Source organism: Mchenga conophoros, linkage group LG10 (assembly GCF_057382185.1).
Source record: "Mchenga conophoros isolate Kocher_MC1m ecotype Shallow Benthic linkage group LG10, M_conophoros_male_GT1.1, whole genome shotgun sequence".
Taxonomy (NCBI): domain Eukaryota; kingdom Metazoa; phylum Chordata; class Actinopteri; order Cichliformes; family Cichlidae; genus Mchenga; species Mchenga conophoros.
The window spans coordinates 35,577,420-35,590,192 of record NC_140535.1 but is presented as its reverse complement, the minus strand read 5'-3'; the positions used below and the strand labels follow the sequence as shown (position 1 = coordinate 35,590,192).

The 12,773-nt window shown below is 50.0% G+C and overlaps 1 protein-coding gene across 2 annotated transcripts; it reads right to left on the bottom strand.

The window, feature by feature from the left end:
* Window positions 1–917: 917 nt before the first annotated feature.
* On the bottom strand, window positions 918–4,008 carry LOC146566359 (apoptosis-associated speck-like protein containing a CARD). 2 transcript variants are annotated; one of them, XM_085289993.1, is made up of 5 exons: window positions 3,973–4,008; window positions 3,710–3,843; window positions 2,667–2,964; window positions 1,739–1,786; window positions 922–1,312 (listed from the first exon to the last, which is right to left on the bottom strand). In XM_085289993.1, the coding sequence occupies exons 3-5, from the start codon at window positions 2,962–2,964 to the stop codon at window positions 1,059–1,061; spliced, it is 600 nt and encodes a 199-aa protein (XP_085146119.1). In that variant the 5' UTR covers window positions 3,710–3,843; window positions 3,973–4,008; the 3' UTR covers window positions 922–1,058. The 2 variants fall into 2 exon arrangements, with proteins under 2 accessions (XP_085146120.1, XP_085146119.1); XM_085289994.1 differs by lacking the exons at window positions 3,710–3,843; window positions 3,973–4,008 and adding an exon at window positions 3,348–3,638 and having other exon boundaries at window positions 918–1,312.
* Between the last annotated feature and the right edge of the window lie 8,765 nt (window positions 4,009–12,773).

The window sequence follows — 12,773 nt, the reverse complement described above, 5'->3', positions numbered from 1 at the left end:
AAAGGGGCCCGAGCGAGCCCCAGGCCCCAGGCCCCGACAAGCGGCCGCCAAGGAGTGAGCCGGTGTGCACCCGGACGCCCACCCCCAGACACAAAGAACCACCAACACACCGACACCTGAGGGAGTCCGCCACCGGCAGGGGAAGTGGTGGTGGGTGGAGATAGGCCTCCAAGCCTTAATATAAAGAGTTCGGACTTCACGTTTCACGATTTTTGCTTTAAGTTATTTTGTTATTTGCATAATAATGTAAATAACCTAATAATGATCCTTATTGCTGTTTTAGAGCAGCGCTGCTTCAAAGGATGGTTACAGATTTCTGTCAGAATCTGCAGATTATACAGTACAAATGAAATGTTCACGTTTCTCCAACGTTGTCTTCCCAACAGTTTCACCGGATGGCCAGGAAGCGTTCGCGATGTCTTCTCCGGCGCTGATAATTGGCGCCTGTCTTGTGTCGGTGACGTAAAAGACGAATTTAATGCGACTTGACCGTCAAACAGCAGTCGCTTTCTGAAACATCAGATATGTATCGGATTCAGGACCACATACAAAAGTGACCCAGATCGGATTTGAAAATATCGGATTTGTGCCGTTCACACTGTCACAGCATGATGGGATAGATGGTCGCAGAGGGTCAGAAAAAATCTGATTTGATGCGCTTTCGCCTGCAGTGTGAACGTAGCCTAAGTATTACTGTAATTAGTGGAACATGCGGCTAAACATGTCACCCCTGGTCTGATTGGGGAGGGGACCAGAGAAAACTACAAATTTGCACACCAATTCAATATTGATTTTAGTGACCTCCGATTGGCGTAACCGGGTGTCATTACTGCCGACGTGAATTATGATTTTACTGAAAACTGTCTGGTAACTTCCTGGTTGAGTAGAAGTTTGTGTTTTATTGGATGAAACTTGTTTTCTGTGAACAAAGAAAGGTAAGCGCTGACATGCTGGTGTGTGATTTACCACACAATTTTTAATTTATTGAAGCCCAACATAAGGTGCCACAGATGTACAATAGATACACAAATATAAAATGTTAAAAACACAAAGTTCTTTCAGCTGAGGTCCTCAATGAGCATCTTCTCATGTTTCTTGAGGCTTTGGTAGAAGGCTTCTTTGGCGGCATCGCCAGCTTTCAGAGGGCCGTTGTAGAGCGCCCTCATCTTCTCCTGAGGGGTCTGCTGAGCTCTGATTTCATCATAAGCTTCTTGTTGGATGATTTTTTCTTTTAGCTCTTCCAGAATCGGTTCGATGTTGCTCACTCTCTGGATCAGCTCGGCTTCATGTGCATCCACAAAGTGTTTTTGTCCTGAGGGGAAAATGACAGCGACTGATTGGAGTCTTGGTTCATTGCTTTTATATCAAAATGCAAGAATACATTTTTATTTAAAAACATAAATCACTGAAGTTTGTTAAAGAAAAATCCAGAAATATTGATGTCATTGTTTGGGTTCTCTGGTAATGAGACCAGAGGATTATTATATGAGTGGCCTGCCTGTGTTTTACTGATTTTATCCTTTGTTCCTTTTTCCATCGTCATTACTGTCTGTGATTGATCAGTGATTCATTTGTGCTGTATTATTCGCCTCCCAGGAGTTTTGATTAAAGTTCTTTATTTTTCACCTGATCACCGTCTCATTGCTGTCTGCAGTTTGAACTTCAGGAACGTGACAAATGCTGTGACACGTTTCTGTTTCTAATCAAACACATTTACTGAGGACAGCTGTGTGCCTACCATCAGCCAGAGCTCTGACACCAGTTGCTCCTGTTGATGGTCCTGCATCTGAAAAATAAAATTGGGTTGTTAAACAAATCAACTGCTCTCATCCGCTGTAACTATAGCAACAACAAAAACCCACACAGGTAAACAGACTCAAGTTTGTTTGTTCTGCCCACTCCTGCTCTACCTGAAGGAACTCCAGCAAATGTGAGGTTTTGCATCCTGGTCTTACGTGCTGCCTGCAGAATCTAATTTAATGGTTTGTCAGCTGAATAAATGTTGTACCAGTCATTTCTTAGCATATCTGATTTCAGAGCATGTCGAAGTATATTTAGTGTCACTTTCATTATAATCAAAGTTCAATATTTTTGAAAGGAAAACCTTTCCCTACATTTGCTGTTCTTTATGACTGAGTTCACCAGTGCTTTATTATCCCTCTTACAGGTGTGTGTAGTCTGCATGTGCTCAGCTTCATCTTCCTTAAATTCTAAAATCTGCTCCTGGTTTGTGGAATTATACTTTCTTGTTGCTTCCTCAGATTGGAACTGATGACTCTATATTTGTAACCTGCCTGCCAGTCTCACTGTTATCTGCATCTTCAGCAACATGAGAGCTGTGAGTCTGGAGACACTTTACCAGTTTTCTCCACAAAGTAAGCATGAAACCCTCCCAGTGGTCCCTGGTTTAATCATGTGATGCTGTGTATCTGGCACTTTCATAAAACATTTTTCGACCTTTCAAGAAATGTGGAATTACAATAAAATGAATAAACATGAATAATTAAATCTTAGATTCTCATTTTAACACGAAGAAAGAAAAAAAGACCTTAACATCTGTAAAAACCTCTTTACTATCACTTGCACTGACCTTTAAAGCTTCTGCTGTTGCTCACAGACCATCTGTAGAAACTTCACATAAACATCAGGTCACAGGATGAACTCACCTCTTCTTTCACTCTCCTGTTTCTTCTTCAGTCTTTCCACAAAGGGGCGCAGTCGGTCCTGAACTGTTGTGTCCCTCCGAGGTATCCGATCCATTATTTTATTGATTTCATGGACAGATGTTTCCACTCCGTAGTGCTCGATGATTACTTGGGGCATCTCTTCTCTGGGCTTGTCCGTCCTTACATGTTTGGGGATACCCGACAGAAAAAGCATCATCTTCTTGTACTGTGACCCATCGAGCTCTTCGAGGATCTCGGTCAGAGCTATTTTCCACTCTTCCTCTGAAATCGTTGACATCTGACACACGGACAGAAACGCTCTGTTACACCAGCTCCATGAACCCAACACACTGAGAGGTGAAAGCACACTGTGCAGTTTTCACTGCACCTCACATTCATCTGAGAAGTTTCATTTCTACTTTCAGCCTTGTTTTAACACTTATTGAAACGCAGTTTAAAGGCCCCGCCCTCTGAGAGCTGTCATGTAAACGCAGAGTGATCTGTGTGTTCTGCTTCCAGCTGTGGGAAATCGACTCGGCAGCAGATCAGAATCACAAACAACAACATTTACACAGAGGCTCTATAGTCAGAGTTTCCTTTGCACTGAGCCTTTCTATTCTCCATGAGGGCGGGTGTTGTTCACCAGGAGGACCCGAGGACCCCGTCTGTCACACCACTGACCTGCTGCAGGTCATTTTGTAGCTCCGGCACTGCTCATCCTGTTCCTCCTTGCACTAAGGAGCAGGTACATACGACACACACTGTATACAGGCTTTTGCAGAGGTGCTTTATTCATCGTCTGCAGAAAAAAAAAGCTTCCCTGAAACAAACTTCCTGATGGGAGGAGATGCTGCCCGAGGACAGAGCTGCTGTGCCAATGACACGCACTACCAGGAAACAGAACCCGTAACAGGCGATAATCTGCTCTCACATTTCTTTGTTCAAACCACAAGATCAACAATAGTTTATAAATGTAAAATTCTTAACTATAAAACATTTCTTTTGTAACAGCTTTCAGGGAAAAGCATTTAAATAATACTCACTCCTGCTGGTTTTCAGCCGCAGCTTAGTTTACGAGTTTCAGAGCAGCAAACTGTTTGAGGAAGGCGGGAAAGCTGCTCAGTGTCATATTTCACTACTCGGCGTCTGTGTGATGTCAGCGCGCAGGTCGAACATACTGTAACGATGGTTAAGTGTTATTGTACATGTTGGTTATCTTTGCACACTGTTGTTGTTCTTTTAAGATTCATGTTTGGTTGTGCTGCAGGAAGTAGGGAGGGTGGTGTGGAGGAAGGGGAGGGGGGACCTGTGTTCTGTGTTGTGTGGGTGCCAGGCTGAAGAGAGGTGTAGCACGAGGGCGCTCTCCCCTGAGTTAGCAACCCGCTTGCTTATGTGGCGAATAAACGGACAAACTGAGACCCAACCGTCTGGTTCTTGTGAACGTTACATTGGTGTCAGAAGTGAAGAAAGAAAAAAGAACCCCAGAACGCCCGACACCCTGTTGCTGGCGACGCTTGCCGTTACGAGACGAGGATGTTGCCGGGCAGGATTAAGAAGGAGACGGAGGAGAGGGAGGTTCGTCCGCGCTCGCCCGCCCATGGAGTGAGGGAAACGGCGCTGCGGCTGTCTGCCGAGGCTGGATTTTCTCCAGGTTTGACTAGGCTCGGGAACTGTTCGCACAGCGGCCGCGATTCCGGCGGGAAGGAGTCGACCTCGCTTGGCGCGCCGTCACGTGATGTAAACAAACATGGCGGCGCCCAGCAAGCTGCAGCGCATATAAAAACGCCTAAGTTCAGCGGCAAGACGCCATGGGAAGTGTTTATCGCACAGTTCGAGCTGTTAGCTGTTGCAGCTGGCTGGTCTGAGGAACATAAAGCTCTCCAGTTGGCTTTGTGCCTGTGTGAGGATGCAGCTGCATGCCTGCTGCTGCTAACCGAGGAGCAGAGGGGAGATTATAATGCTCTGGTCGGAGCACTTCAGAGGCGCTTCGGGCAGTATAACCAACCAGTGCTGCTGAGGTCGGAGTTCCACAACAGACGCAGATTGCCAGGTGAGCCCCTCCGCATTTTGGCCCATGAAGTCGAGTGCCTTTGCCGGAGGGCGTATGACAGCATGCCACCATCAGTGCAGGCGGAGTTAGCTCGGGACCAGTTCCTGCAGGCCCTGAGCCCTAAAGAGCTCCGCATGCAAACTCAGCTTGCTCGTCCGGCCACACTCAGTGCAGCCCTGGAGCTAGCATTGGAGAGGGAGATGCTTGCGGGATCCTCTGGGGGCGCTGATGACGCACACGTGGTGAGGGCTGTGTCAGCACCTGTGGAACAGACGGAGACGCCAGCGGGCCTGTGCAGTTTGGTGCAGGCGGCTTCGCTGCAGTCGCCTTCCCCTCGGGCTGGCCCACACCGCCGACCGCAGAGCTGCTGGGGATGTGGACAAGTCGGACACCTCATCAGGCAGTGCCCCAAGCTTGCAGCGGTTCAGGGAAACGCCCATGGGCCCGTGTAGGCGGGAGTACACGGGCCTGGGAGAACGACATCCCCACTCCACCGCCACCCCCACCTGGTGCGGCCATCGCTGTGGGCTGGACCCAGGTTGGCGGCTTTTGCCATGTTCCAGTGACGATTGCGGGGGTGTCCTGTACGGCCCTGCTGGACACGGGGTCCAATGCAACGCTGGTCCGACCCGATGTTGTCCCACCCGGAGCTGCTGTGCAACCGACTAATGTGCAACTTAAGACTGTGACCGGTGATCTGGCCCCAATGAGAGGGAGGGGAGTGTTCCAGTTCAAGGTGGGGGACCTCGGTGTGTCTTATGCTGCCTGGGTGGCTGACGTGCAGGACGCCTGCATCCTTGGGCTGGATTTTTTACGAGCCATTGGTGGTGTACTGGACTTAGGCAAAGGCTTCCTCGCACTCCCTGATGGGAAGAAGGTGCCGCTTATTCCCCCCCCGGTCTGCACAGCATCTGCCGCGGCGTCCACCTCCACCGCAGAGACCCCTGCAGACCCGCCAGCAGAACAGCGAGCGGAGGAGGAGGAGAGGCTCTCAGCAGTGAGGAGTATCTGGTCAAAGAACTGTGAGGGGCTGACTCCACAGCAGCAAGAGAGTCTATGGCAGGTACTAAAAGAGTTTAGTGACATTTTTGCCCTGAAAGAAAGTGATGTTGGCTTGACACACTTGGTAGAGCACGTCATTGAGACCGGGGATGCCCAGCCTATTAAAGTGCGCCCCCGCCGCCTGCCCCTGGCTCATCAGGAGGCTGCAGACAGAGAGTTGTGTGAAATGATGAAGGCGGGCATCATAGAGCCATCTGATAGCCCGTGGGCCTCCGCGGTGGTGATGGTGCCTAAGAAAAAAAGTCCTAGGATGCGTTTCTGTGTGGACTACAGACCACTCAACAAAGTGACGAAGAAGGACTCTTACCCCCTTCCCAGGATTGATGAGTCTCTCGACTTAGTAGCCGGGTCCTCCTGGTTCTCCACCCTGGACCTGCGGAGTGGCTACTGGCAGGTGCCACTGTCCCCGGAATCCAGACCGAAGACAGCCTTCTGCACTAACAGGGGACTATGGCAGTTCAAAGTCCTGAGCTTTGGTCTTTGCAACGCTCCTGCGACCTTCGAGAGGCTTATGGACAGTGTGCTGGCTGGCGTCCCACGGCAACGGTGTCTGGTTTACCTGGATGATCTTCTAGTGCACGGGAGCTCCTTTGATGCTGCCCTGGATGCCCTGAGACAAGTGTTGGAGAGGGTGGCGGCTGCAGGCCTGAAGCTGCATCCCGACAAGTGCCACTTCATGAGGAGGGAGGTGGAGTTTCTGGGCCACAAGCTGGGTCGTGAGGGCATCAGCACTTTGGAGGAAAAAATTCACACCATTACCGAGTGGCCCACACCAGCAGACCAGAAACAGCTCAAAAGCTTCCTAGGACTGGCGTCTTATTACAGGAGGTTTGTGAAGGGCTTTTCCTCCATAGCCGCACCACTCTTCCACCTGCTGCAGAAGGACCGTGACTTCATCTGGACCCAGGACTGTCAGCAGGCGTTCAACACCCTCCGCAAATCGCTGACAGAGTCCCCAGTCCTCGCCCCCCCTGACCCCACCCTGCCTTTTGTCCTGGACACTGACGCAAGTAATGTGGGGCTGGGAGCTGTGTTGTCGCAGGTTGGGCCGGAAGGTGAGAAGGTGGTGGCGTACTTCAGTCGGGTCCTGAACAGGAGTGAGCGGCGCTACTGTGTCACACGACGAGAGCTGCTGGCTGTGGTGGCAGGGGTGAGACACTTTAAGTACTACCTGTGCGGCACAGCATTTGTTATCAGAACTGATCATGCTGCCCTTCAGTGGCTGATGTCTTTCAGGGAGCCAGAGGGACAGGTGGCTCGCTGGCTGGAGGAGCTCCAGGCCTTCAATTTCACTGTGGAGCACAGAGCAGGGACGCACCATTCTAACGCAGATGCCCTCTCTCGCCGCCCATGTGCTGCAGCTGGCTGCCGTTACTGTGAGAAGCGAGAGGAAATAGAGCGGGAACTCACGACAATAGACGGAGCAGCACAGCTCGCCTGCAGGGCTCTTCTGGTGGTGGATGCAGTGGAGTGGAGGGCACGGCACGAACAAGACACTGACCTGCTGCCGGTCCTGCAGTGGCTGGAGAAGGGGGAGCAACCCCTTTGGGACGAGGTCACTGGGTTTTCCATCTGTACCAGGGGGCTATGGGCCAAGTTTGCAGCTCTCAGGCTGAAGGAGGGGGTGTTGGAGCGTGCCTGGAAGGATCCTGCCACGGGGGAGGAGAGGTGGCAGGTTGTGGTGCCAAGGTCGCTGAGGTCAGCGGTGCTGGAAGCCTGCCATGGGAGCACTGGCTCCGGCCACTTTGGGGTCTCTAAGACTCTCCGCCGCCTCCGCCAGGGCTATTACTGGGGTCAACAGCGGAGGGATGTGGAGGACTTTTGCCGGAGCTGTGATGCATGTTCCTCACACAAAGGGCCACAGGACCAGTCCCGGGCTCAGCTTCAGCAGCAACCAGCAGGGGCTCCAATGGAGCGAGTAGCTGTGGACGTCATGGGCCCATTTCCTCGCACAGACAGAGGAAACCGCTATGTTCTTGTGGCCATGGACTATTTTACCAAGTGGCCGGAAGCATACGCCATCCCAGATCAGGAGGCTGAGACTGTCGCTGATGTATTAGTGGAGGGGATGTTCAGCCGCTTTGGAACAGCAGAGATCCTCCACAGTGACCAGGGGCGTAACTTTGAGTCCAAGGTATTTGCTGCCATGTGTGAACGCCTTGGGATCAAGAAGACCCGCACCACCCCACTTCACCCCCAAAGCGATGGACTGGTGGAAAGGTTTAACAGGACGCTGGCCCAGCAGCTAGCCATCCTTACCTCAGAACACCAACGGGACTGGGACTACCATCTTCCCCTTATCCTCATGGCCTACAGGTCGGCAGTGCAAGACTCCACCCAATGTACGCCTGCCCTGCTCATGTTAGGGAGAGAGCTGAGAACTCCTGCAGAGTTGGCTTTTGGGAAGCCCCCGGACGCGCCAGAAGCACCACCAGGCCGGGACTACGCAAGGAAGCTGCAGGACCGGCTGGATTCTGCACATTCCTACGCCCGGGAGCAGCTGGCGAAGGCAGGCCTGCGCCAAAAGAGGAATTATGACATCACCACTAAGGGGAGGCACTTCCGTGCTGGGGAGCTGGTGTGGGTCTACAGCCCAAAGAGAAAGAAGGGACGGTGTCCTAAACTGGATAGCAGCTGGGTGGGGCCTTGCAGCGTCCTAGAGCGAGTGGGGGAGGTTGTTTACAGGGTGCAGTTGCCTCCTAGGGGGAGGATAGTAGCGCTGCACAGAGACCGGATGGCCCCCTACAGAGGGCAGTCCCTCCCCTCCTTTCCAGAGGGACGTGTACAGAGCGTCCATGACCCTGCTCAGAGGGGCCCCCGACCGGGGCTGCGTTCCCCTCCCTCGGACTCTTCACCCCAAAGCCCCGACGCTCCGCGCCCACCTCAGGGGCTCAGGAGGTCAAGGAGGGAACGTAGGCTACCACCCCGCCTCAGAGACTGTGTCGTTCCCTCGGGGACGAGGAACTTATTGCTGGGGGGGCAGTGTAACGATGGTTAAGTGTTATTGTACATGTTGGTTATCTTTGCACACTGTTGTTGTTCTTTTAAGATTCATGTTTGGTTGTGCTGCAGGAAGTAGGGAGGGTGGTGTGGAGGAAGGGGAGGGGGGACCTGGGTTCTGTGTTGTGTGGGTGCCAGGCTGAAGAGAGGTGTAGCACGAGGGCGCTCTCCCCTGAGTTAGCAACCCGCTTGCTTATGTGGCGAATAAACGGACAAACTGAGACCCAACCGTCTGGTTCTTGTGAACGTTACAATACCAACTTACCTTTTATATCGTTTGCTTGTCAAATACACACTGATCATAACAGATACACACACACACACACACACATTATAGCATCCCTGTTTGTTCAGAAATAAATTTTAATCCTCTTAACAGGCAGTTTCAGAGTCACAGTCCCCATCCTCATACAGAATGGTTTGGCCCACAACGGCTGTACAGCACACTTCCTGTCTCTTCTTAAAGTAACACAAACATGTAAGCAGAGATGAAGCAGAGTTATAAGATAAGATAAGATAGAACTTTATTAATCCCTCGGGTGGGTTCCTCTGGGAAATTCGGTTTCCAAAAGCACAGCACCGACAGAAGTTACAGTTACAGAATGTTATATATATACACACACACACACACACACATATATATAAATACAGAGACAAATATAAATAAAAATAAAATATACGAAGGGGATAAATAGAATAAATAGAAATAAAAAATATTCATAAATAAGAGAGAACTCTTTATTGTCATTTTACAGTCGTACCCAGTACAATGAAATTAGAAACTGCACAATGTGGGACAGCCCCAAAACCACAGAGGTGTTTGAGCTCTGTTGGAGGTCTGTGTCTACCCAGGGACATGGAACTGGACACCCTTTCCACACACTCTGGGCTGCAGCTCAGACTTCCTCCTTCTGAAGTTCTTTTGTCTTGGTGGTATTGAAGTCCAGGTTGTTGTTGCACACAAATCTTTTTTTTTTTTTTTTTTTTTTTTTTTTTTTTAAATGACATCAGAAACAGCAGTATGCGACATTACGTGATGGCAGAGCTTCAGTTCATCCTTTGTCATTTTTTTTTTTTTTTTTTTTTTTTTTTTTTTTAATAAATAGGACAGGGGGAATGAATGAGAGAGAGGGGGGGAGAGAAAGAAAGAAAACCCAAGGGGAGAAGAGACGGTGAGAAGGGGGGGGAAGAGAGACAAAAAAAAAAAAAAAAAAAACTCCTGGGTCACCTGTATGGAGAAAAAACAAACAAACAAACAAACAAACAGAGGAGACAGCAAACAACAAAGAGCAACATAATAATAGAGAGAACAAAGCACCATCACAATAAACTAGCTAGTCATAGATATCAATATTTACTAAATAATAAACGATATTGTGCAGCACGCAAGATAGACAGCGCACAGTGTGCTTTGAGGCAGCAGCCAAGAAAGCTTTAGTCCGCGTCTGTGAATACCCATGTGTGCATACCTGTGTGGATCAGCATGCTTGCATTCCAAAGGTTTCTCCATGTAATGATCTGCTAGGGAGTGTGGGGGGGCCACAGCCCCATCCTCCAGGGTGTGAAGCGGGTATGGAGGAGATCAAAACTCCAGACATCCAGAGGCCCCCAGAACACAAGAGACCATGGAAGACCAACAGAGGGGCAGCCGCGCCACTGTCCCAGTAAGAGCTGAGGAGAGTCCCAGATGAGGGCTCGCCCAGCAGCCGCGGAGCAGAAGCCAGGGGGGGTTGCAGTGACGCGCCCGTGAGCTCCGCCGGCCCCCAGCTGCGCCTGAGTGACCGAGCCCTAGGCCGAGAGGCCGGGGGCACCCCACCTCCAAAGGGGCCCGAGCGAGCCCCAGGCCCCAGGTTGTTGTTGCACACAAATCTGACAGCCTCTGAACCTCGGCTCTGTACGCCGTCTCATCTCCCCCAGAGATGAGCCCCACCGCAGTGGTATCATCTGCAAAATTGTACATGTGTGTACAGAGTGTACAGTCGGGGACTCAGTACACAGTCTTGTGGAGAGCCGATGTTAAAGCCTGAGGGCTGAGGAAAGATGAGGCCCCACTTTAACTCTCTGTACACGGTCTGACAGTCTGTTGTCATGGCTGTTACCATAACAACAGTAAACTCACAGGGTATGTAGACAGGTCTGCACTTCACAGTCAAATATTCCAAATCCGGAGCTTCCTACAGTCTTTGTGTTTTTGCACCAGCTGTCACTGATGTGCAGGGTGGGCCATTTATATGGAGACAGCGTAATAACATGGGAATGGTTGGTGATATTAAAGTCCTGTTTGTGGCACATTAGTATATGTGAGGGGCAAACTCCTCAAGATGGGCGGTGACCATGGTGGCCATTTGGAAGTCGGCCATCTTGGATACAACTTTTGTTTTTTCAATAGGAGGGTCATGTGACACATCAGACTTATTGGTAATGTCACAAGAAAAACAATGGTGTGCTTGGTTTCAACGTAACTTTATTCTTTCATGAGTTATTTACAAGTTTCTCTTTGTTCACAGCCATTGACATGTCGAAGAGGTTAACACGTGAGGAGCGGATCGAAATCGTGTTGATATCTGGTGAACGCAGTAACCGGGTCATTGCAGCAGATTTCAATGTAAGACACCCTACGAGACCACCCATCTCCCATGCTACAGTCAGCAAACTGCTTGCTAAGTTTCGTGAAACTGGTTCAGTGTTGGATTTGCCAAAAAGTGGAAGCAAGAAAATGTCTGTGAAGGTTCTCAGTCATCCAGGTCATCGTAGTCTAAGGAGCTTGGAAAGAAAAGCGTCTGGACTTCTTTAAGTTGCTTGAAGACGTTTCACCTCTCATCCGAGAAGCTTCTTCAGTTCTAAGGTCAAATGGTGGAGAGTCCCAGATTTAAACCCAGAAGGAGTTTCCCCCCAAAGAGGGACAAAGGACCCCTGATGATCCTCTACCTAATCACAGGAGCCAAGGTGTGAAAAAACCCGAAACCCTGGCTGATTGAAAGAACTCTGTGAAAACAGGTGTGGGTCACAAACTCTGTGATCAAGGCATTCCTTTGTCCCCCTCCCCAGCCTCTCGAGGTTCTGGGGGGAGGCTGTAGTATTTTATCACAGGCACATCCCTTGTGAAGGTTTGTTTGATATTTGGTAAGCTTCCTGCCCTTTTTATGGTTTCACTGTGTTGTGTATGGAGAACCAATACAGGAATTGAAGCATATATTGGGTGTGGGGGAGATTACCCCCTTTATGACCAAGGATGTTGTTAGAAACAGTTGTGATCAGGAGGTCACACAAACGCACCCCCATGACACACACACACACATTCTCACATACACACACGCACAAGTTCTTGCACATGCTTTTACACACACACACACACACACACACACACACACACACACACACACACACACACACACACAGTACCTTGTCTTTGTAACCAAGGGGGGTTTTACGAGGGGAGGTGCTTGTGCAAACTTGTGTAACTGTTTTTTCCAATAAAAGGCAGCAAGCGGAGCCCACAGCGTTGCACTCGCCACATGTCACTGGAGAGTGGCATTAGTTGAACATCCCTTCGGTGGATATTAGCTACTCACAGATGGCACCCTTACAAACTCCAGCTACTGCAGCATCTCAGCGAGGACGACCCAGATCGGCCGCAGAATTTGCAGAATGAGCAAAACAAAAACTGGAACAGGACCCTCAGTTCACGCAGAAGATTTTGTTCAGTGATGAGACAAACTTATATGTGAATGGTGAAGTTAAACAAAACCACCGCTATTGGTCTGACACTAACCCACATTGGATGGATCCCTCCAAGACTGTTGGACCAACAAAAGTGATGGTTTGGTGTGGTATATGGGGCACAACGATAGTGGGTCCATTCTTCATCAGTGGAAACCTCAAGGCCACTGGATATTTGAAATTGCTACATGATGATGTGTTTCCCTCTTTCTGCACTGAAGCTGGCACGTTCCCTGAGTTTTTCCAGCTGGATGGTGCACCACCACATTATGGGT

What these genes read in the sequence shown, in the direction of transcription:
- LOC146566359 (XM_085289993.1), bottom strand. Translation starts at nt 2,964, where the DNA reads ATGTCAACGATTTCAGAGGAAGAGTGGAAAATAGCTCTGACCGAGATC. An exon ending in ACAGGAGAGTGAAAGAAGAG is followed by an intron (nt 1,787 to 2,666) that starts GTGAGTTCATCC and finishes TTTATTTTTCAG; the next exon opens with ATGCAGGACCATCAACAGGA. An exon ending in TGTCAGAGCTCTGGCTGATG is followed by an intron (nt 1,313 to 1,738) that starts GTAGGCACACAG and finishes TTTTCCCCTCAG; the next exon opens with GACAAAAACACTTTGTGGAT.